Genomic DNA, 24,023 nt, shown 5'->3' on the forward strand with positions numbered 1-24,023 from the left:
TTAAAGCTTTCTTTTTCTTTTTCCCCTTCAGGTAAAAAAAGAAATGTAGAAATAATTCAGAAATATCAGCTAAGTTGAGGATGTGTGGGTGTTTGGTCACATTTGATTAGCACTAGCCTGGCAAAAACAAGACTCTCCCACAGCTGTCATCAGACCAGCATGCAGACGTGAAGCCAAAATATCGTTTAGTGACTGAAATGGCAAAGTGAGGTCATTTATGAACCCATTCGATTTTATACTTTTTTAATACTTACATTTTTGAGTTGTATCTGTTTCTTTGCCACGTGACCAGGAATCAAATGAAACAAAAGTAGACTCTAAAATCCAAAATTTCAAAATAGTTAATTCCTCAAATTTATGTTAAACATTTAAGAAAAAAAATAGTTAATTTAAAAATTATTGTTATTTTTTTATTTTTTATTTTTTAATTTAAAAAAAGTCTTCTTCTGCCTTCTTTCAACCGTGAGATTATTGTGCAGTCAACTTTCCTGTTTGTCCTTGACTATGGAGATACTATGTGTGTATTATCACACTGCCCGAGCAACACTGCAGCAGTTAATCTCCTGTATCAAAGTGCACTACACTTTATCATTGACACATTTTATATTCATCATTTTCACTGTATTTGAAGGTTTATAGAGATTTTAAAGTCATTCCACCTTTTCACTCAAAGAACACTGCTATTGAAGCTTTATCATTCATCTCTCCCCTCATTGAAATCATGTAACAGCAATTCTTGATCCAGGAAATACTTAAATATCTTACAGACGCGCCTTGGGTACATGTTGTTTCATTCGTTGTTCAAATAAACTCAGGAGTGTCCTACACTCCCCTTGGAGATCTTAGATATTCACTATGTTTTATAGGATTCTTTCAAGTGTTTTAATGTCTTTGTTTATTGTGTCATTGTCCTCATTTAATGAGACACAACAGTAAGAGAGTTTAGTTGCAATTAGACTGTTTGATTAAATAAAAATTTCGTAATCTTTTCTTACAGTAGAAGTGGTAAAGTGACATTTGTGTAACTTTCGTTAGTGAATGAGAGCACAGTTATAAAGAGAGCTGTCCGTTTAAAGTCAAAGTGCAGTGAGTTCACCTTTACAACCTGCAGGTGTGCTAAGTTGAGTTCACTGGAGCACTGCACAGGGCCTCATTCACAAACAGTGCATGTGCTCAAATCATGTTTATGAAAGCACAAATCTGAGGATCATTTGTTTGTACTGTGCATACAGATTTAGAACTGCCTCAGACCGGATGCACGCACAAATCATGGCGGCCAGACTGTCAGTTGAAAATATAAACATCTTCTCAGTAAAGAGCAGCAGGACTGCAAACACCACCATAAAATTTGTTAATGTCAGCTAAAAATAGAAATTGATAAAAATGAAAGACTTATTGATAATTTATGGAAGTGTCAGACATTCGCTTGATGAATCAAATTTGTCCTTTTTTTTTTTATTTATAGAGACGATCTCAGAAATTCAGAGTAAACTATTCATGGAAAAAATAAAAATCTGCAAACACAGTGCTCTCAAAAGCCCAAAAGAGACTTCACGAGCAAATAAAAGCATACCACATGCATATAAAAACCATTTATCTAACAAAGGCTTACATCATTGCTGTACTCATCATTTGAACTATTTTATGGATGATTTTCAGTCTCTGCTTTTTTTAATCTGACTTTACCCAGATGGATGCTAAAGCTGACAATATTTAGCCACGATGGTTGCCCTCTGTGGCTGCTGTGGGCCAAAGGTGCCTTGTCAGGTCACAGTGGAAAAGTAGGACCTTGGATAGTTCAAGCGGCAGACTCCTCTGGGCCTCAGATGACTTTCCAGGCTTTAGGAAATGAAGAAGGCAATCAAAATGGAAATGTTACTGCTTTGAAACTACATTTGAATCTCAAAAGAGTCCTTCTTGGCCTCATCTTTCACTTTGATAATGAATCATAGCTGCCCTCTTTCCAGTTGAGCTTTTATCCAACACTGTCACTGCACTGCCATACACACCCTATCTCCCTCACACACACACACACACACACACACACACACACACACACACACACACACACACACACACACACACACACACACACACACACACAAACAAACCAAGCTTCGTCACCATCCACCTGAGTCACAGAAGATAATCTCTCTGGTTGATGAAGTCACAGGCAGCCCCGTCGCTGTACTGCATATTTACATGACTGCATGTACACAATCCACTGTAAATATGTCATACAGTGGGTTCCATTGCTCAGAGGGTTTGCGTTAGGCAGCATGTCTCCGTGATGACTCCAGTATGTGTGGGTAGTGTTGAGAGTGGAGTCACCAGTGAAGACAGAAGCGGGGACTCTTCAGGGTGCCACTTTGAAAGTAAAACACCATTATGTCTCGATTCTGAGCCCACCCACAGCATGCTCATGTTAAAGCACTTTAAAGCTGGAAGCCTGATAGCACAGACATGTTATTAAAGTGACAGAACCGTATCGGGAACATTTTTCTAACCTATTTTTTACTCGAGATGAGACCCAGATTGAAAAAGTTTCATATCATATCACTTTGGTCAGTGTTTTCTCACCCCACCAGGGGATCTCCGCTGACATAACACATAAAGGTCAGCCCACTAATCAGGGGGAGTTCTCAGCCTGTGAACACTTTATTTCACATGAGGCTTGTCTGTGAAAATGATCCATAAAGGTTATTACAGAGTTTTTAACAGGAAGTTTTTGGTATAAACTAAGGCAGCTCAAAGGTTCCCAGGTGGGAAAAGTCAAAATAAAAGTTGCTATTATAGTCTAGATATGCTCTTGATACTTGATGCAGGTAAATGTAAAGCCCTGCGACCAGAATTGGCAGAGGAAAGACTTGATGGCTTTGGAATATATGAAGGAGGGTGTAGCTTTTAAACTTGTGACTGTATTTCCAGTTACCACTTATAACACTTTTACAATTTTTCCTACTGGTAAAGACCGCTTTCATTCATGTTAGACCAAAGTAATAAAGAAATAGATAAACAGTTAAATGACAGAGAAGTTCCTGTTTGTTTGTTTTACAATGGGGCCACAATAAAAATATAAAAATAAATGCATATTTTCTGTGAATTAATAAAAACCTTTGTAATCGCAGGATCATCTAGGCATTGAGAGAAATTAATCCTTTCTGTAATTTTGCACATTTATTTATTTGTTGGTAGATTTCTTTCATTTACTACAGCAGTATTTCATATAGAATAGAATTTAGGATAATAATATAGAAGAACTGTGACATATTGTTAAAATTGCATTGCTTTTTCTTATATTAATTGGGTTTAAATGTGTATTTAAACATCTTTACACTGACAGAAAGGAGAGTTTTGCTGGTTTAGCCCACTTAAGATGAAAGTGGGCTGTATGTGGCCCACAATGTAAAATGAGTTACATATTGATTTCTGGAAGTTCTGGGCAAATTTTCTAGATTTTTAATTTTGTGCATGTGTGTTCTTGATTTGTCAGGTGATTTAGCTTTTTAGCTTTTGTTTAATGGTACCTTGGTGAGCTATTTTGATTTGTGATATTCTATTTTAGGCCCCAGTTACTCATGACAGACCTTGTGATTGGTTGGCTATCCCCTGGTAAACACGTGCTGCTAGGCAGAAATGTGTATTTCCCCAAGTGGTTGGCAAATGGTTGATGGAGGCTGACATTAGGTGAAGTCAGCCACAAAGAGGCTTATGGTACTGCACTAAAAACCTCCTTGCTTTTTGCTTTTGTTGCTAGCTGATAGCAAACTACACAAGCTAGAAACAGGGACCCTTGCCTTCAAAGTAAAAGTTGCAACTTTTGACAAACATCAGTTGTTGCAACTTTTACAGTCTCTGTTTCTGATTTTCATCACACTTTTTGCACTTTTCACTACTGCTCTTGAGCAGTTGTTACTGTTTACAGACAAGACATTTTCTATGCAAGCTAGGGGAAGTTACATCAGTGACCAAAGTGATTGCAAGAATGTCTTTTTATGTGGCACCTTCTTTGCGATGGGGTTCACCTTGTGACAGCCAGAAACCACTCCCCACGCAGTCAAAGAGACAGCCAGGGAGTTGCCAAATAGTTTCTAGGCCCACGTGACTGAGGCAACACTGAGCAACACCACTGCTATTTAGGTTTTCAGCTTATATTGCTTTGGTTGGTTTAACGCAGGAAGTTATCTACTTTTAGAATAAATAAAGTAAACCTGATCTTATATAAGCAGGTTTTTTTGATCTTGTGAGCACTGAAATTAAACTTGTGGCTCTACCTATTCATGTAGATAAGAGCTTTAAGGTGACCGTACAAATAACTGTGCATATGCATTGCAAAATAGCTGATAAGTGCCGAGATTTGCTTCTAAGAGGACTTCTGAGCCACTGCCTTTCAGCATTTTTCTTTAATCTCTCTTTTGTCCACTAAATGTCTCACTGTGTATATTTTAAGTTTTAAGCTACTGAATGAAAGGAAATTTCCAGAGTCTAAATTATATTTTGAAGGTTCTTACTCCATTTCAGAGTGACTAGTGGTTTTAGTATGGCAATCCAGTTTAACATTGAGTAGCTGGGCAGACATTGAAATTTCAGTTTCTTCTCTGTTGATAGCCCTATTAGCACAGGGCCAACATTGTCTGGGGACCACTAGTCGTTTGTAGTAATTGTGGAGGTTAATTCTGTAAAAATCTGACATCTCGTTCCTCGAACTTCTCATGTATACTGAAGTTTTGCATATTGGAAGACCTTGTTGTTAATGTTAATGGAAGAACCAACCTCTAATCAGCTTCCATTCAAATGATTGTTCCCGGGGTAAAACCGCTGAAATCCAAAATGCATCTCATTTGTTCCGATGAATGACGAACACACCACCATCTATTTTGTGCCTCTGTCCGCATTTCCATCTGAATGATATGGAGCTATTCTTAGATCTGTGGGAGGATAGATGGGCACCATTTAGGTTTTCACTTTCAAAGCCTTCTTCTTTCCTCGTTGCTGTAAGCCATTTTCAGTCGACCATTTGTTGGTGCACTGCGAAACGCACAGCCTAATGCTAATTATGTGCACAAAGCCTACTGTAAATGGTGGCTTTGGAGTTCTTGAGAAAAGGATTTTGACAATGAAAATGGCTTCATGACATGCATTGCTTCTCAGTGAATAGGACCTCATTAATATTCAGCCGAGCATCTGTTTCATAAAGCAGATTTGAATCTTTCTGGCTGGGTGTGATTCTTATCTTTAGCCACTTTTGGAAACTTGTAACTCCTGTATGTGATATGATGAACTGTCATGAGAATGTGTTTATCTAAATGCATCTCTAACACTGTACGGAGTCAGGAGGTGCAGTCATTTTTAGCCTTTTCCTAACCTCTGTTAAGACCATTTTTCTCATAAAAATTTATAGGTCTTGGTCATGACAGTAAGGTTAGCTGCATCATGAGGTGCTCCACCTTTCCTCCTTACTACTCCCACAGCCTTTCGTTGTATCTGGAAATTCTACAGTTTTGCAATTCTTGTGTATTTGTCGATGCTTTTCAGCTTGTAACAATGAGAGAATGTGGAAAAGATTTCTCATCTGGGAAGATGTGAATGATGTAACGGAATTGGTGCGGTCATCATTTTTGACTATGTGAGCATATGTGACTGACATTTACCATAGGCTACATTCACACTGCAGAACATCAGGTTGTTGTTTTTTCTTTTGGCATTACAATCTTATTTTTAACATGAGGTATAGCAAATGCCGTTTAATTTGTGAGCAGATGACAGTAATGTCAGTAAGAAAGGAAAGCTACTTCTTAGTTATCCCCGCTTTCTTGTCTATCCCCAACTGACTGTCCAGTAAAGGATGAAAATGCCCAAAAAATGTCCCTTAACACCAGCTACACTTTACATTTGAGCTGGCTAGCTCTGAGTAGCAACCCTGTCTCATCAGTGCTGTAAACCAAAGGACACCTTGTGTACAACCGAGACAAAGTGGCATTATGTTACGCCCTGGAAATAACAGCTTGTTGGTGTCTGCATCAGTCACGCTTAACCTGATAAACTACCACTTCTGCATCACTTTTAAAAGGACATAACGACCTTTCTAAATGTCCTGTGACTGCTCTGCTATAATGAGGGATGAACTAAAAATAGACAACAAATCCCCCCTCTATGTATCTTTAAAAAAGCATTAAAAGTCAATAAGCAGATTCTTAAGACCTTTAACCCATCCTCAGGGTATTCCCTCTGTTTTCCCCCAGATCAGGAAAAAAAAACTGAGGGAGTGACTACTCCAGTTGGTTAGTCACTGGAGAGCTGCAGCAGCAGATTTCCTGATTAAGCAAGCATGAGCTAATCACTAATGGAGCTGTGGTGGAGGATTAAATCAGGAGGACGTCAAAAATAATGATTGAACAAGTGAAGGAGAATGAAGAGGATGCCACAGGCTCAATTTGCTCTTTTTTGTGTGTGTGAGACAATTTCAGGTGCACAGGAGCAAATAATTTTGTGCTTCATACTGGTTAACCTTCTGTAACGTGAAGTGGTCACATGTAGCTTGTTTCAAAGTCTTCACTTTATTTGAACTTCAATTGAAATGTGTTTTGGGGTTTAAAATAATAAGAAAAATATGTAACATGATAAATAATGTGCAGCTTTAATGTGAATTTCCAGACTGACTGTTATTTTTTTTCTTTTCCCATCAGTGCTCTGGGAGGCTCCTCAGCATTACATATACCAGCATTTCCCAGTGGAGGATGCTTAATTGATTACGTCCCTCAAGTGTGTCAGTTACTCACCAACAAGGTAAAAGTGTTCACCACACACCCCATTAGTGCTGCTAGATGTTCTTTGTGCTTATGTATTGTTTTACATTATTTGTAACCCTTAATGTCTTTGTATTTTAAGATCAAAATTCTATACTCTGCGCGTGGGTGTGTGACAGGTATATGACTCATTTATTGCATATTTGCAAGGCTTAGTGCAGCAAAGCATTCATCCACTGATGTCAAGCTGTGTGTACATGTGTGTGCATGTGTGTGTGTTCATGCACGTGTGTCTGGCATCTGCCAGCGTGGGCGTACTGGCCAACCTCCATAGGCTGTCTGAGGGCTCCTTGGCCTCCGCAGGTTGACAAGTAGATATGCAGCGTGGACGCGATGTAATGCCACTTCCCTCAAGGCAAATGCCCATCCCCCCACAGCCTCTCAGACAAGCGCACAAATAATGCACACAGGCATACCCTCTATCTCTTCCTGTTCACCTGGAATCTCACCAGCATACTATCTGGAACGTTTACATCCTTTGATGACCCCCATGTCTTCAGTTGTTTAAGTCACGGCCGCCCATCCCACTTCCCTGAAAGAGGTCACAGCCTTTGCTTGGAAATGGAGTCTTATTCATAATGTAGTTATCCCTTTTTTAGAAAGCAAGTTTAAAAGGACTTAGGGCAAGACATTTGCTGCTTTACTTTACCCAAGCAGCGACCTTCTGAAGCCAAAAAATAAAGCCAGTGTGAAACTGCAATTCCTCTAAAATACACTAAAGAACAACAGTAAACAAGTTTACAGCCTGGTACTAAAGCGCTTTTAGTATAGTGTATAGTTAATTTTCCCATCATAACAACTGAATATTTAAATTATTCACATGTTAAAATCCTATAATTATACAACATATAGGCTGCAGACACAGGTAGCTGTAGATGGTAGCTCTCTGCTTCAGTTAATTGGAGTAAATGAACTGACACCTTGACCCTGTTCATTCTAGCACCGCATTTTGAAACATTTTAATGGAATAATCTGACATATAATATGGCTTTCCATGCAGCTAACTGTACAGACTGTCCAAGAAGGCTGTGTTCTAATTTTAATAAGTTCACATCTAATATTTTATTATTAGTTTGTTATTTTATGGCAAAGAAGAATCTTGTTAGCTCTTCCACAGATATCACTTTTTATTCATTATTTGAACACATTTAAATCTGTTCAAATGCAGTGTGTAAGTGTTATTTTCTTCAAACATCAAATAAAACTAACATAAAATGTTATATGGCTTCATTAAAAATCACTTGATTCTGAAGGGATCAGGTGAACAATTTTAGATAAATGAAAGGATTAAAAGTAAAGGGGGACCCAGAATAGATCCCTGCGGAATGCCATAAAACACGGGAGCAGTGGAGGAAAGAGGCATAAGAGATAAGAAAATGTTATTGGTGAAAAAAGCACCCAATTCCAAAACACAAGTCAATACGAGCATTGTTTTTCCAACAACCACTTTGTGACTAGAAAACAGAGCTGTGTCTTATTCAAAATGGGCTGAAGTTGATAGCAGAGACACAAAGCACAATTTATATATATTGTCTGTAAATGTTTTCCACTTTTTTTAACTGAAGCCAACAATCATGGTAAAGGGAAAAAAATACATTGTTCTAACATCTCAGCTTCTCACAGTCTTTTCAAGGGCAAGCTGTGCAGTCATTTTATGTTTTTAACACATCACTTATTTACTCCCACTTATTCCAGATGTGAGGATTGTATCGACAGAGCTATACTGTCACATACCTCAGCTGTGAGTGTGACAGCTGATTCCGCTGGTTGATGCCAGCACCTGGTGTCTGCACCGCTCAAAATATTGCTCATGAAAATCCACTGCTGAGCCTAATAGGCTCTGTGAAATGTATACGTGTGATTAACTCAATCAATTTCAATAAGATAATCTTTAGTTGCTGTTCGTATTTTTTGACACGATGGTGATAATTAGATTGAGAGACTGACACAGAGTATCTAATTATGGAAATGTGTAATAAAATGTTTCGAGTGTCTGCTTCAGCTCCACTCCCCATTTTTCAGGTGTCTCTTTACGTGTTAAAGATCATTGTTCGTCTCTTGTGAGAGCACTTGTGTTTCTGAAAAAGGGCCTGTTCACATCTATTGCATGCTGTTTCAACATATATGTTAACAGGGTCATGATTACAACACACATTAATGGCTGCTATATACTGTCAGCCTCCACACCATACTGCACCCTGTGCTTCGTCATCTTCAATGTTCTTGAATTAAAAATGAAAGAAAAATACACCTTCTTTCATTTCTTAGGTTTTACATATCAGGACATAATAGAAAGAATCTCGAGTCTTAAAATAATTTAAATACAACCTCAGATGGACAGCAGCATATTGATATTTTACACTATATCATTGTTTATGTAACATAAGCTAAAGAAGCATTGCGTGGGAAAACTAAGTACACCCCATGGTTCAGTAGGTTGTATGACTAACTTTAGAAGTAAAAACTTGAGGTAACGGTTTCCTTAATGACTTTATTAGTTTCTCATAGTGTTGAGGTTCAATTTTGGTGTTCTTTACAATTTCACTTTAGTTGGTTTAGGTTTGTGGGCATTTGCTTATGTATTCTATGAGTAATATATGTAGCTCTTGGGGTTTTTTTTACTGATTCCTTAGCATTCCACAATGAAACGGGTGAATTGTCTGGAATGTCCCCCTCTGGAAATATTGGCAACTGTCAATATTTCTTTCAGTCAACTATGACTGTATCAAAAAAAAAAAAAGTAACAAAAAAATAAATAAATTCCATTTTTTTTAATCACATTTATTGATTGATAGTCCTAAAACGTGTAAGTGATACTTGAAAAGGTTTCATATACAAACTTTTACATTTTAGACATTGGCGAAGCGTAACTTTCAGGCACAGGATGAATGTGAACGTAAACATCAGTGCTTCAGTCCCAATAAAACTGTATTAACACTGAAACAGTGGCGGTAGCACTAGCCCAGAGAGTGCCCATCGCATGAATCATCAGGCTGATTAATCTACACAGTGACTTCTTCACTTTATACGAAGAAGAAAGAAATGAGCTGTGCGAGTACATTTCCCAGCAGCTTGAGTAGACGGCAAATTCAAGAGTGAGTCACGATATTTCTAATATGTGGACACGTTTTTATAAATTGTGTGCACTTATTTCTGTCACTGACACATCATAATCAGATCTTAATTATTCCTAAGTGGAAATTAATGCATATGGGTGTATTGCCTTCAAGTGATCATTTTTTATGTGCACCTTTTATTGTTGTAGTTGGCCTGTGGGGTTATGCGGTAGGCCGCCATGGTTTGGGAGTGGTAATTGTGGATGCTCAGTGGATAGTTTAAGGTTGGATGAACACTTGTCATGTTTCTCATGGACTTCTCTAGCAGTTTTTACAATGAGGAGAGTCTTGCTGAGAGAGACCACTGCCGTGGGGGGTAGCATTGCTTGGTCGACAGCAATATGTAGGAGGGTAATCTAGTCAAAGTAACATCCATGTGAATCCCAGGACAAAAGGTTTCCCAATTTCCAGTTTGCCAGACCTGTTTTGGATACTTTGTGTTTCATTTTTGCGCTCATTAAATTTTTCTTAGATTTTTATATATTGTTTTATCAAACTGTGTATTTATTCATCTTTAAGCTATTTTGCTGTAGGTTGGTTGGTAGTGGGGTTTTTCTCCTGTTTCATGTAGTTTCCTATTGTGGTTTAGCCCATTTTAATTTAGTTTTTGTATAAAAATATTACATTTAGTCTAGTTTTAACTGTTTCAGTTTTTATTTCTATTATTGGGCCATGGGTGATATTTGTCAGATGGTAAGACCTAAGAAGTTCAGAACAGTAGCCTAATGTAATGCAATACAACCACAAAAACCCGAATCACAGTGTAAAAACAAAGATTAAAAATGAGCCTTATCAGGCTGGCTATGTTGGCAAATTTGGCTCACCCAATTGGCATTTCTTGTGTAGTTTACAGGCTTTCACATCTAGTTTTATGTTAGCTGTAATAACAGCGGTTTGTAAATAAGTATTTGTGTGTGTATATTTAGATCTACTTGTGGAACTTGGGGAATCAAAAGTCATTGATGTTCAAAATCAATTTGCAGTCAAATATCAGATCAGTCACACTTTAAGAAAGCTGGGGGTGGTGTGAATGTGTGACAGGCAGAGAAGTGATTTCTTAATAATGCTGCAATAAGCACTTCCGGCGTTATTGCATCACTCTCCCCACAGACACCTGCACAAACACAATAAATGGATGTGCGGGTGTCATGGGTGCGGGCAGGTTTGAATACCTGCAAAACAAGATCACCTTTCTTGCATCACTCAAACCTCCAGGCAGCCAATGGAACGACTTGGCTGCGAGTCGTACATTAAGTGGGGGCAGGAAATCCTTTCTCAGTATGGGTGTGAAAGTGCAGTGATCCACACTTCCCTTAAAACACACACACACACAGTGTAACTACATAAACAGCTTATTGAGTATGTGGCCTTGCAGCTTTTGAGAAAGCTAAATTGCCGCCTCCACCGTTTCATGTAAACATAATCGAACAGGAGGCTGAGTCACAATGTGTGCCTGTCTTTATGAGTTCTTACAGAGATCACACACATACCACTGTGTGTTTGAAAGATTACTACTTTCACAAAACGTTGTCATTCATACAACGTTGATGAGTAATCACAAATATTCAGTAGCAGTGGATAACACCATCTCCAGCTTAATCATGATACATCCTGTCCTCAAAGGAACCATGCACTTTTACTACAGGCTTTTGACTGCTTAGGGTTGAGACGAGTAATTGGTTGACTTTTTTTAGTCGTCAGATTTTACTGATACCGATACAACCTCGCGTAATAATAATTGTTTTGGTTCACCCTTCAAAAATATACTAGCTAAAAAAAACAAACTTACGTTTGAACAAGATTTATCGACCTACACTACAATAAATGTGCAGACAAGATGTTTAATATGAGGTATGACCTCCTCTGGCCATGTTGGAAGCACCTGTCACCTGTTTAGGCATGGACTCCACAGTAATTGCTCTCCATTCCTGGATGAGTGCAGCCTGCAGCTGTGCCACGGTCATTAATTGTGGCTGCCTCTGATGAATACATTGACCTAACATGTCCCAGGCATGTTCAGTAGGAGACATTTTGAGACTAAATGCTAGCCAAGGAAGTGTCTGGATTTGGTCCTGATTCCAGGACGGCCAGCACTACTTTGGCAGTGCGGGGGTGGGCATTGTCAAGCTGAAACAGCTGCTAGGCGGAGTGATGCCGCAAGTACAGTTGGAGCATCTCGTCTCAGTACCTCTGTGCAATCAGGTTTCCACCAAGTGGAAGCAGATAAGAGATGGTGCTATCGTGGGCAAGGCTGCAGCAACAGCTCGGGCACACATGCCAGAATCCAGCATGCCAGTACCACTCCCTCAGTGAACGTCAGTCAGTTGCAGCATTTTGTGCATACAATGTTTGTGTGTTCTGAGATCACTGGCTTGAGAATGTGGTAAATTAAACCACTCCTGTGGTGTACAAGTGAGTCCATTTATGTTCAGTAAACAAATTGCCAATCCCTCTATTGACTAAAAGCAGTCAACCAAAACTGAAAACGATTCACAGAATATGTTTGGGCTTTTCTGAGAGATTAAGGTGACGTTCTAAGAAATGGATTTAAAACAAATATTGAAAACGTTTTTTCAGTAATGCAGTATTAACACAGAAGAAATAACAGCATTCACTATCTAGAAGCACTGTTTCACAGCACAGAGTCTGAAATATGTCACACAATTAGCCTTAAAGTGAGCACTGCAGCATTTTATATGAAAAACAGAAAAGGCTGTTTAGTCAGGAAAAGAACGTCACATTACCGTATTTCCCAGACTACAAAGCGCACCTGAATATTAGCCGCACAAGCTAAAATCAGGGGAAAATCCTGTTTTGTACATACATTAGCCGCACCTGACTAAAAGCCGCAGGTGTTTCAATATTGACTTATCATATGTAAGAGAATATGCACAAAGCGAATTGTCAGGAAAGAGATGGCTGTTTGGAGACACACCCCTTTTATTAATATTTTGAAAAACAAGTTATGGGTACATATTTGCACATGTGCTGTGCTTCATAAATGAGTAACAAATGTAGTACATAACAGTAACCTACAGCACACCAGAAAAATAGATTCGGACTACCTTTTAGGCTCAGGTGCAGTGACACGGCTTTAACAAGAAGAAAAGTCAGTCATTCACCACCATCTTCCTGCGCACTAAAACCACCAAAGTCCTCTTCTCCAGTGTCGGAAACGAACAGGCTCAGGATGGCTTCGTCATCCACTCTCGGCTTCTTTCCTTCGTTGTCACTTTCAAAACCAAAGATAATCCTCATTGTCATTGTCAGTGTCAGAGTCGAACACCCTCTGAAGGGCCGTGGCGGTGTCCTCCTCTTCATCATGCAGCAGTCCAGCCCTTCGAAATCCGTTGGTGATCGTGGATGTTTGCACACTTTTCCACGCTGTCAGAATCCACCGGTAGAGTTGAGCACAACTTGCTTTTCGCAAGTTTATCGCCGCTCATCATCCACGACTCCCGCTGAACGCGTAGCGCTACTTTGAAGTTTGTTTTTCGCGCTACTTGTACGGCACTATGTTGCCTGGCGGATGGACATGTGACCAACATACCACTCTTGAACCCCGATCCTTCCGCCAGGCAACGTAGTGCCGTACAACAGCGGAACAAACAAAACAAATCGTCTTACGATATCACAAAAATCATGGACAATCCATAGAAAAGCCGCACCTGACTAAAAGCCGCAGGGTTCAAAGCTTGTGCAAAAAGTAGCGGCTTATAGCCCGACAATTACGGTATATAAAAATGGAGACTAGAATGAGGAAATTGTTGAGGGTTTTTTCTTGTTACGTTTGACAGACTATGTCAAACTCTCTATGGCAGAGAGCTGTTAACAACGGCTTATTTAGTTCTCAAGTGGTAAGCTGAAGACTTCTGTGACATTTCAATACTCTTGTACAAAGACTGCGTGTAATATTACTTTTTTGCTCAGAGCAAATAACACGTTCGCTTTTCTTAATGTTGGTCTTTCTCTGCCACGGCATTGTTTATGTTCTGGCTGCTCTGAACAGTCCAATGCCAAATGCAGTTAATGTAAGTGATAAGACTGGAAGCAATAAAAACGATGTTGCTAATAAGTGTTGAAAACAGGTTATGGCTGAGGTTGAATGTTTATCTACCAGTCAAGTGATGATGAAACAGCCTTATGTTGGTTTCTGCGCATCTTAATAAACATGAGCCCCAAAATCTATTGGTCATTCTATGCACCTCAAGCTACAGACTCAACAAATAATGCTTCACAAAAAACTATTAGGCCAACTAAGATATCAGTGAGGTCATTAAGCTCAAGATCAGGACTTTTTTTGAAGCAGGGAATCCAAAACATATACCCAAATGTTAATGGCTATCCTCTTATTTCTTTATTAGGCACTTTTTTTTTTTAATATTCACCTGACCATAGGCCTTAGGTCATAGTTGTTGAAGTCCAGCTTCACCAACCCTCCAGACATCGCTGACAGTAGTTTTTTGACTTTGTTTAGATCCAGACTTGAAGCATTACTGTACCTTTTTTGGTTTATTTTTTAAGAAAAACTCCAGTTAGAGGGTGGTGTATTTTATTTTTTGTTGGTGTATCTTATTTTATTTTTTGTCAAGCACCTTGGTATGCCCTTGGTTTTTTAGTGGGCTTTATAAATAAAGTTTATCATTATTATTATTATTATTATTATTATTATTATTATTATTATCATTATTATTATTATCTTCTTTATATCCCATGTTTTAACCTACCTGACTTCTAATAACACCTGGCAGAGCAGCCACATAGAGATCAAAGAATCTGGATGATTTTTGCTTTTGGGATCCCAAAGAGCACCTAAAATGCATTTTTGCATCATCTCAAAACAGTAGTCACACACCCATGATCCTTTTAATCATTCTTCCTGTCCATACCGAACAGAAAGCAAACTGAGCAGATTAGAAGATTGATTTAAAAGTTATTTTATAGTTGTCTAAACTGCCTTAAGCAGTTGCATTTTTAACAGATTGAGGTCTGTAGATTTTGTCCCACTTTGGGAAGGGATTTCTTCACACCCAGTATGGAAAGGATGAGTGATTACTACAACAAAATCTCTTACAGTGTAAATATGGGCATGTGAGAATTTTTTGAGCCATTTCCACACCGCAGTTTTGGTGCCAGGACCAGACTGTATCTGTTAATAAAACTCGACCTGCCGCTGCTATTTTGAGAAGGTCACCCATCATGGCACACTAAGCTCTCCAGAGCTACCCAGATGGCTAAAATTGAGAGGCCATCTAGTGCTACTGTGACTAAAACGGATGTAGATTTGTGGGGCTTCATTTTCTAGTCTGCTGACTGGTTGTTTAGGCTGTTATTCACTCTGATTAAGAACTCTGATTAGAAGGAAGTAAAGAAATCTCACTTTGATCTTCTACTGATGGCAGCAACTTTCTCTTTCTCTTTCCTAACCTTTAACGCTTATGGCTCTGAAGCTTTTTCGGGCTTCGGCCTGAAAGGTTTGAACATCCTGCTACGGCTGGGCGTAGCGATTAGAGCTTCAAATTACAATACGAGTGTTTCCGGAGCAGAATTTATCCTGCACAGGATCTTTTATTTCAAAAAATGACCAGATTCTGGTCATGCTGCTCAAGTGTCTGGTTTCCTATTGTCTTCACCTGCCTTGTGCAACTTCAGCCCCTGTCAAAAATAAACCAGATGCCATGTCAAGTGACACAAAGCACAAAGATGCTTCTGGGATACTTCTGAAATGTGGAACGGCACGTTTGGTTAATTGTACTCATTGTCTTGAGTGGGCCCACTGCAGACAGGATGCACCGCAGTCATGCCTAGTGCATTCCCAGAGGTCATTCAGGCAGACCACTAAGTCGAGCTCAACAACACTCCCAATAGATCGGCTGATCTCAATGACAGCCCATATCAACACAGGCCTTGATTATATTTTCCATTGTCAGTGGGTCAGCTTGGGTCCAAGTGATCTAAATTCCCTAGATTTCAACCTGCGAATACAAGGAGTCTGTGCAGACGTCCGTGTGCCTGCCAATTTTTTGTGAATTTGCAGATCCATCTGCCAACACTTTACATAACAATGCACTAGCTGTGTAACTACCTGCTGCAGAATTCAAGTAGACTTTAAAGAAGTATAACTGGAATGACTACTTGGCCATTGTGTCTCCAACTGTCTGTGTAACAGAGTTAACAGAGAATTATCAGGGTTTCATTTTTAAGACACTACCATTCTACTACGCTATTGAGAAATATCACAAAGGACACACAATTTAAGTTCCTTCTTAGACATCTTACAAGTGCTGACTACTACAAACCGCTTTGTAGCCCACATCCACCCCAGCTCCTCCTTTTCACTTAATTAGCGTCACATCTTTTTTTCCTCTTGACTATTTTGTTCTATACTGGGGTCTTGTTCCTCTCTCCACCTCCAGCTTTCCACGTATACGTGTAAAAAGGTGGGGAGGTCCCAGATCGGAGTTTTGCAACCTAATTTAAATGATTACAGATTTTGATTGATGTCGTCATGAACTGCTGTTAACTAAGGAAGAATGACCCCAAAACTGCCTAAAGAAAACCTATAATGTAAAATCATTTGGTAAATTGACAGTTCATTAAACTTAAATAATAATTTTCCTGCTTGTAAGCACACAGGCCCAAAATACATAAAGGCGTCTGGAATTCTGCACTTTTTGGGTCACCTTGTTTTTTCCAGGGCCCTCTAACAACTTAAGTAGAGGAAATAGCTGCAAAAAATTTTCAGAGTGGAAAAGCACATTTAATCTCTGCTAAAAAACATCATTGAGATGGAGTCTAAAGTGAAAATACATCTTTTTTTTTTGCCCCAATGATGCTGGCGTAGAAGGTTTTTTTGACTTGTTGTTGACTGGTTGAAGCCTTATATGGACGTAATTGTGTGATTATGCATCTTTAATTAAATTAAAGCATGTCAGTAACATATATATGACTTTCCCTTTATGTGATTATCTTTCCCAGCCATCCCTGGTCATAAGTGAAGCTGGAAAAAAATATCTTGAAAAGGCTCTTTTTCTTTCTTTGTGCAGAGGATGAGTCAGATAAGGGTTATCTGCTTTGATTGAGCCCACTGAATCCCTTCTGAACATTTCTCTTCATAAGTTGCTGCTCATGTTCAAACACAGTTTGCTGTTTCTGTATTTTCCTGTACTAAAACCTTCACTTTGGCCTGTCTAGGTGCAGTATGTCATCCAAGGCTATCACAAGAGGCGAGAATACATCGCTGCTTTTCTCAGCCACTTTGGAACGTGAGTCATGAAGCGATCACAGCACGTGTCTGGCGCTCATCAATTTGTTACTGGAGACATGAATGTAATCGGTGTGTATGTGTTACAGGGGGGTGGTGGAGTATGATGCTGAGGGATTCACAAAACTCACCCTTCTACTCATGTGGAAAGATTTCTGCTTCTTAGTGCACGGTAATTAAATTTTTTTTATATATAGCACCAGTTCACAATAACAGCTGTCTCGGGGCGATGTATACTGCAAGGTAAAGGCATCATAATAATAAAGAGAGAAGAGGAGCGTCAGGTATTCATTCTTTTCTGTGTCTGCACTTTGTAGTGGACCTCCCGCTGTACTTCCCCAGAGACCAGCCCACCCTCACCTTCCAGTCTGTGTACCACTTCACTAACAGCGGTCAGCTCTACTCTCAGGTGCAGAAGTCATATCCTTACAGCCCACGCTGGGATGGCAACGAGATGGCAAAGAGGGCAAAGTATGTAGCACCTGCCTCGTAAAAATACACATTATTGTAATTATATGTTATGCGAATATGTTGAACATTTCATACACTGTTGGGGTGAAACTCAGTGGACGTACAATAATGTATTAGACCCTTTACAGTCAGAAAAAGTCATATAAAAATTACTTTTGGAAGGGAGTGTAATACTCTTAAAAAGAAAAAAAAAACACAATTTCTCAGATATTCTCAGATATCAAATAGCTAAAAAATGCAATATTCTGTGAAATTAAGTCAGTTAATTTAAAAGGAAGACAAGACACAATTGGATATTCTGACACTGTAAAGTTAAACATGGTACATTGTCCCCTGACTTGAAAATTAATTATTAATTTATGTATTAAGTAAGTAAATTTTTTTTTTCTCATTTCAAAGTGTTTCAAAATGTTCCCAGAAATGTATGACTTATCATGTCATATAAACTAATCTCAGAGAATATCTGAACCTGAATCTGGATTTTAAACCCTTCCAAGATGTTTTTTTTTTCTTGCTGTGACCCTTTATTCCTATTATTCTACCTTGTAATGAAATCCAGCCTTTTTCATTCCTGTCATTATCTACATTTCATTATCTTCAAAGTCCCTGTCAGCTTGTTTCATTCATTTATCAAAAGTGTTGTTAAAGCTTTAACTATGGTATTATGACGCATTGTCATATGGACTGTGCAGCATATAGACCATCTATTGATATACAGATTTGACCCAACCCTCAGTACACATAAACTAGCCTGACCTTGTTTGAGTAAATGCAGTGTTTGCTCTTTGTATGGTAAAGGTTAATAACTACTGTAAATATTGAAAACAGAAGGCAACGCATAATCTCTTGGCTGAGCAAAGGTTCTTTAAAGGAAAACTACTCGACGTGACACTGAGTCTCATATTTGTGGGCTTTTTGTCTTTGGATACCCGGTTGAATGATGGTGTCATTGTGACAGACAGCTTGACCTTCCTCAAGAGTCACCGACAGCGTTAAGTAAACATTCCAGACACACATCTTCAGGTATATCGACAATGCAGGTGTTTGTTTTGATTTAGGAAGCTAAACTATTGATTTAGTCTTAGTGTAGTTTTTTGTTGGTGACATTACAGTTGCAGTTCATCCTCTAAGCAGTTTTAAATGCCACTTTGTGCATAGTTTCAGTGGTTATGGGTGTTATTCAGATCCATGTTAATGGAAAGGCCTCTGTGTACTCCTCCTCTGCAGTGATACAGCAGACAGACTCTCCTGCGTAAACCCAGTTATCATTTTCAAACAGAAATTGTTTGAACAGCTGAACTGTTACATCTCCTTTTAGCAATACTGCTGCATGGAGAGACGTGGCATTCAAAGAATCCTGAATAAAAATCTGTGTGAGACTTGACTGTTGTCCCGCCCCCATCGACAAAAAGCTATTTGGCAGGTTAACTGGCAAACGTACAAAAAAAGTTTCCTGGAATAGGCACATGGGAATCAAAAACCTTGACTGATTTAAGTTAGGCCGATCTCCTGTTCAAGATTATCTTCTTGGGCATGTCCAGACAGCTTCTGGTGTGGCTGCTATTTTTGCACTGCTCTCTGAAAGTGCCCCTCAGAGATGCGATTTCACCACAGACGTTAAACTGGTGCAGACAACAACCATCAGCTTCAGTTTCAAATTAATGTGAAGTTCTTTTGAAAGCTCCATCTCAAGGCTACAACTGAGCAGTTTTCAGTTGAAGAGTTCACAGTTTTTAAGCCTGAAGGCAGCTCGTTGGATCAGGAGCAGGAGCACGCTCGCTGTTGTTTCAACAGGTTGTGCACCATGATTGCATCTGCTAGGATGTGACATTCAGATGACGCGATCTCAACTGTGCTGCACAGCGGTGTGCTATGAAGAACACTGTCTTTACTCACCACGTACTTACATTTAACCAGTTTGCCGCCTCAAGACTTTGCCCACTTTCTGAAATCAATAATCAAGGTGAGTGATAATAATTGTGTTGCAGCAGAGGAGGTCAGAGGATGGTGTGCAAACATGTGAAGCGATTTTAATCAGATTTGACTGCTGATTCCACAATTTTTATGCCCCTGTAAACTGATCTCTGCATATGAATATGTGGAATCTGTTGGCAAGGAACAATATTTTTGGCAATAGAAGCCTTCTGGTCATGTTTGGACAGGATATGGTTGTGTGCAGGTACAATTCCTCCTGTAAAATAAACTGTAAAAGAAATATTAATGGAAACAGATAAGGCTGTAGTTCAACAAGAGGCTTACATATCCACTGGCTACTATGGAAGCTCTGAAAAATTGACCTTTGTCGTCAGAGTCAGGTTGACGATGGGTTTCCAAATTGATTGGCCAGTGACCAATGAAATAAAAGTTATGTCTCTGTGCCCTTTACGTTAAATAAGGAATTGGTCTTATTAAGCTAAAACTTAAATCCCCAGTGACATGAACAAGCTGATAGTCGAGAGACTTCCTTTTAGAAAGTCATTCAGGAGAAGATCTGTTCCTTAAACTGCTCCTGTTTCTCCCTTTAGAGTTTGAGGTGCACAGTGTCGTTTCTCATGTTGAATTGTGTTTGCAGGCAATAAAAACATTCTCCTTTTTATGTGCACTTTGCTGCACGCTGGGACTGACCCAGTGAATTTGTCAGATGCTTTGAAGCAGTTGAAACATAATTATTGTCACAATTTATTATGTCTCTGTCTCCCAGGGCGTACTTCAAGAGCTTCATCCCTCAGTTCCAGGAGGGAGCCTTTGCCAATGGGAAGCTCTAGCACTGACTGGCTTGATGACATGCCTGGAGAGTCGCCCGTGGGAGTGTGTGTGCACGTGCGTGTGTGAGTGTGTACCTGTAGTATGCACAGACTTGCTGCAGCAGCAGAGTGATAATGACAATATTCTTCTCAGTCAGTACCTTCGCTTTTTATTGTAGCCGATCTCCTGTTTAGTTGGCCAAAAACTGGCTGTGCTGATGATTCAATCCAATTAAAGGCCTTTATTTTGAAAACAAATGCCAAACTGACTGGAAATAATCTGACAAGCTTGTACTTGTACAAACCGTTCCACCCATTTAAATAAACATTATTTGTTGCATTGTGCCACTGACACCAGATGTGAACATGTGTATACACGAGTATCTTTGTCTTCTGATCGTTTGCCACGTGTTTGTCTAATTTGGCCCCAATATTGATGTTTAAATGATCTGTGACTTGCCTTTTAACTGTTTAAATGCTTTTTGATTTCTGTGACAAAGTCTTTGTCTGACATGTTGGCAGTATAAAACAAGTTCCTCCTGACAGTGTGTAATTGCTTTATTATTTGAAAAGTATTAGCACCCGTCTTTGAAATTGTCCTTTTACTTTATTTATTCAAAAGCGTAAGAACTGGAAAATAGACTAAGGAGCATTGTAGACATTAAGACGGCGTGATTACAGCAGTATTGTGTGTCAGGGTCATTCCATGTTCATCTCATCTGACCCCAGCTCCTTTTTATGCAGTGACTTTTGTCTGTTTCATATTTTTTACCTTCATACTATGAATACTATTATAGAAGATTATACTATTGTTATGAGCTCAAGACCCTCAGTGTACAAAAGCATGGGTTAAAGCATATATATATATATTAGGGGTGCAACGATACACAAAATTCACGATTCGGTTCGGTTCGATACTTTGGTGTCACGGTTCGATATTTTTTCGATACAAAAAATTGTTCATGCATTTTTAATTTGTCATTTATTAAAATTATAAATATATATTTTAACTCAAAAGTACAGTTTTTAAATTTAACCCTAACCCTTGTGCGTGTTTTTTATTTTGACAGCGAATGCGCACCTGCGGACCACTTATGTGCAGCCCTGGTTATTTAGCTCGTCATATTGCAGCCACAGAAATTCTTTTGTCCATGAAACCATAAAGCTGCACTTTCTTTTTGCCTTATAGTCTGATTTATCATAACTTCTCCGTTTTGTGGTAAGCTTTTCTTTGGCTGTCACTTCTTCACCCTGACCTGTCTTATTTGGCTCAGCAGAACTGAAATGCTTTTACACACGCACTCACATAAGCTCAGCGATTCTCTGCGCGATCAACCTCTCACATGTTTAAGCTTGCTGCGGGAGATTTCACTTGTCATGTTTGCATAGTAAGCTAACGATTAATAAGACGATGTCAGAGGAATTGGTGCACAAATTATCATCACTCACAGATCAGTACTGTCGCTCTCTATACACAGTTCGCACGATTGCAAAGTGAAAGCAAAAAAACAAGCGCAAATTCAAACGCGACTTCAATATGTCACATATTGACAGTGGCTCACCGATGCCAATGACATAATTACCCAGCTACATTTCTGAAAGAATGCAAAAGCATTGACATATATTTTTCCTACAATAGCCCGACGGGCAGGGAAGAGATAGATTTTGGTAGCCCGACTGAAAAAATCGCTAGCTCCGGGACGTCGGGCTAGCGATATTGCAAGCCCTGTATCTGATTGAGGAATCACTCATCTTTGGAAAAGAGAGTTTATTACAGAGAAATGGCTCTTTCCAAAATAAAAGCTATACTATCCGCTTCTTCTGGGCTATATTCTCAGCAGCATATTAAACACATAAGGAGAATCATGTGCTAACAGCTGTCTAAATGACTCGGCTAAAGTTAGTAGCATGCTTGCTTTTTTTTGTCTGCTTCCACTTGTCTTTGCACTAGGATGATGTCGGCATAAATGTGCACTCATATTCGTTGTGTTCCCACTAGTGCTTTCAGGTTAATCTCGTTGAAATGACCTTAACGCCACAACACGGCAAATCTCCGTTAACGAGCTACCGCCGATCGCTCCGTGCATGGGGCTAGACGGCCAACACGTTAACGAGCTAACTGCGCTAACACACTAGTTCACACCAATGTAATTGAGCATTGCGTGGCACATCCAACATACTGTTTTACTTTAGTCCATGACTCGCTTACCTTCAGGGTCATACGTCACATGAAAACCAAAATAATTCCAAACGCCAGATCTGAATGAGGTTCAACTTGCCTGTTGCAAGGAGAGCTTAACTTCTGTCTCGCTAGCTTGCCCTGCGCTCTTCCTTCTGACTATGCTGTCTGTGCTGAGCGCTCAGTGGATCTGCGCTGGACAGTGCAGCCCAGGCGGAGTAGTCGAACACAGATTCACTGAGCGCTCAACACAGACCGCATCGTCAGAAGGAAAATTGATAAAATAAATTACAAATGTTGTATTGTTCGATACATATGCGTACCGAACCGAAAGCACTGTATCGAACGGTTCAATATCGATACGAATATCGTTGCACCCCTAATATATATATATATATACATATACATACATACACACATACACACACATATATATATATATATATATACACATACATACATAGATACTGTATCATTATGTCTTAAGTGCAAGAGATGTTCACATGAGCTGTAAAACACAAAAACTGCAACCATATCCATTTTACAGCAGCTCAACGTCTAAAGCAAAATCTGATTTTTGTTTGGTTTGATTTTTTTTTCTATAACCAACTTTGAGCATTGTTAACATGGGATAGATAGTTTTAACACTAAAACTGCTCCAGTTTATTATCTGTGACACACAGTAACAGAAACCGGTAGCCTGCATGTTCTGATTTCTGATGATCCACCTGACTAAAGTGCATTTCAAGTGAACTTTCAGAGGTTAACTGACATTTGTTTCTATTACTCTATATCACAGACATTAAATGTGTCTTTTGTCAGTGGGTCTAAAATGGATTTGTGCGTTTTCATGTCGATTTAAGAAGTTATGTGGGCTCAAAAATGCTTGAATAAAAGGTGTGTATTAAAAAGTGACAGAAATTCAACCCACCCTTTGAGGGTCACTAGATTTTCCCAGCGTAATTTTACATAGCTTCATTAATTAAATATACTAAAGTTGATTCTGAGGGGGTCACGTGGTAAATTCATTTAGATTTGATTGAGTTTATATGGAGTAGTCTACTGTTAATATAAAAGTAGCTACATTTGGATTTAATAACATTGATCAGGCTTTTTTTTAGATGAAAAAGTTCATCTGAGCAAATTTGTTACATATTTTAACTATGCCATAAAAAGAAACACTGTACAAATCAAATGAGTATGCACATTAATATTATCACCTAAAGCAATATTATCTTTAATAATAGTTCACCATTATTTTCGCCTCACACAAATACAATTTATATACAACACAGTACTAATCTGGAGAGGATTTAGTGTGTCTGTCCATATCAAAGCCAATTAATCAAATGCAGTTGCACATGCATCACATGTGTTTGCCTTTCCCATAGCAACAATATCATCGATATTTTCAGGTCTGGCACGGAGACATCATTCTTCCCC

At 39.0% G+C, this 24,023-nt stretch overlaps 1 protein-coding gene across 1 annotated transcript in view; it reads left to right on the forward strand.

The window, feature by feature from the left end:
• Positions 1-20,944, forward strand: part of babam2 (BRISC and BRCA1 A complex member 2) — a 118,604-nt gene extending 97,660 nt beyond the window's left edge. Inside the window, exons 8-12 of the mRNA XM_085390978.1 lie at positions 6,687-6,786; positions 17,117-17,187; positions 17,276-17,358; positions 17,504-17,657; positions 20,359-20,944. Of these exons, the coding sequence (XP_085247104.1) occupies positions 6,687-6,786; positions 17,117-17,187; positions 17,276-17,358; positions 17,504-17,657; positions 20,359-20,422 (472 nt within the window). The 3' untranslated portion in view covers positions 20,423-20,944. The remainder of the gene's footprint in view (positions 1-6,686; positions 6,787-17,116; positions 17,188-17,275; positions 17,359-17,503; positions 17,658-20,358) is intronic.
• Positions 20,945-24,023: the final 3,079 nt, after the last annotated feature.

This window comes from Rhamphochromis longiceps, linkage group LG19, assembly GCF_057381845.1.
Source record: "Rhamphochromis longiceps isolate RC_006_pf linkage group LG19, R_longiceps_female_GT1.1, whole genome shotgun sequence".
NCBI classification, from domain to species: Eukaryota; Metazoa; Chordata; class Actinopteri; order Cichliformes; family Cichlidae; genus Rhamphochromis; species Rhamphochromis longiceps.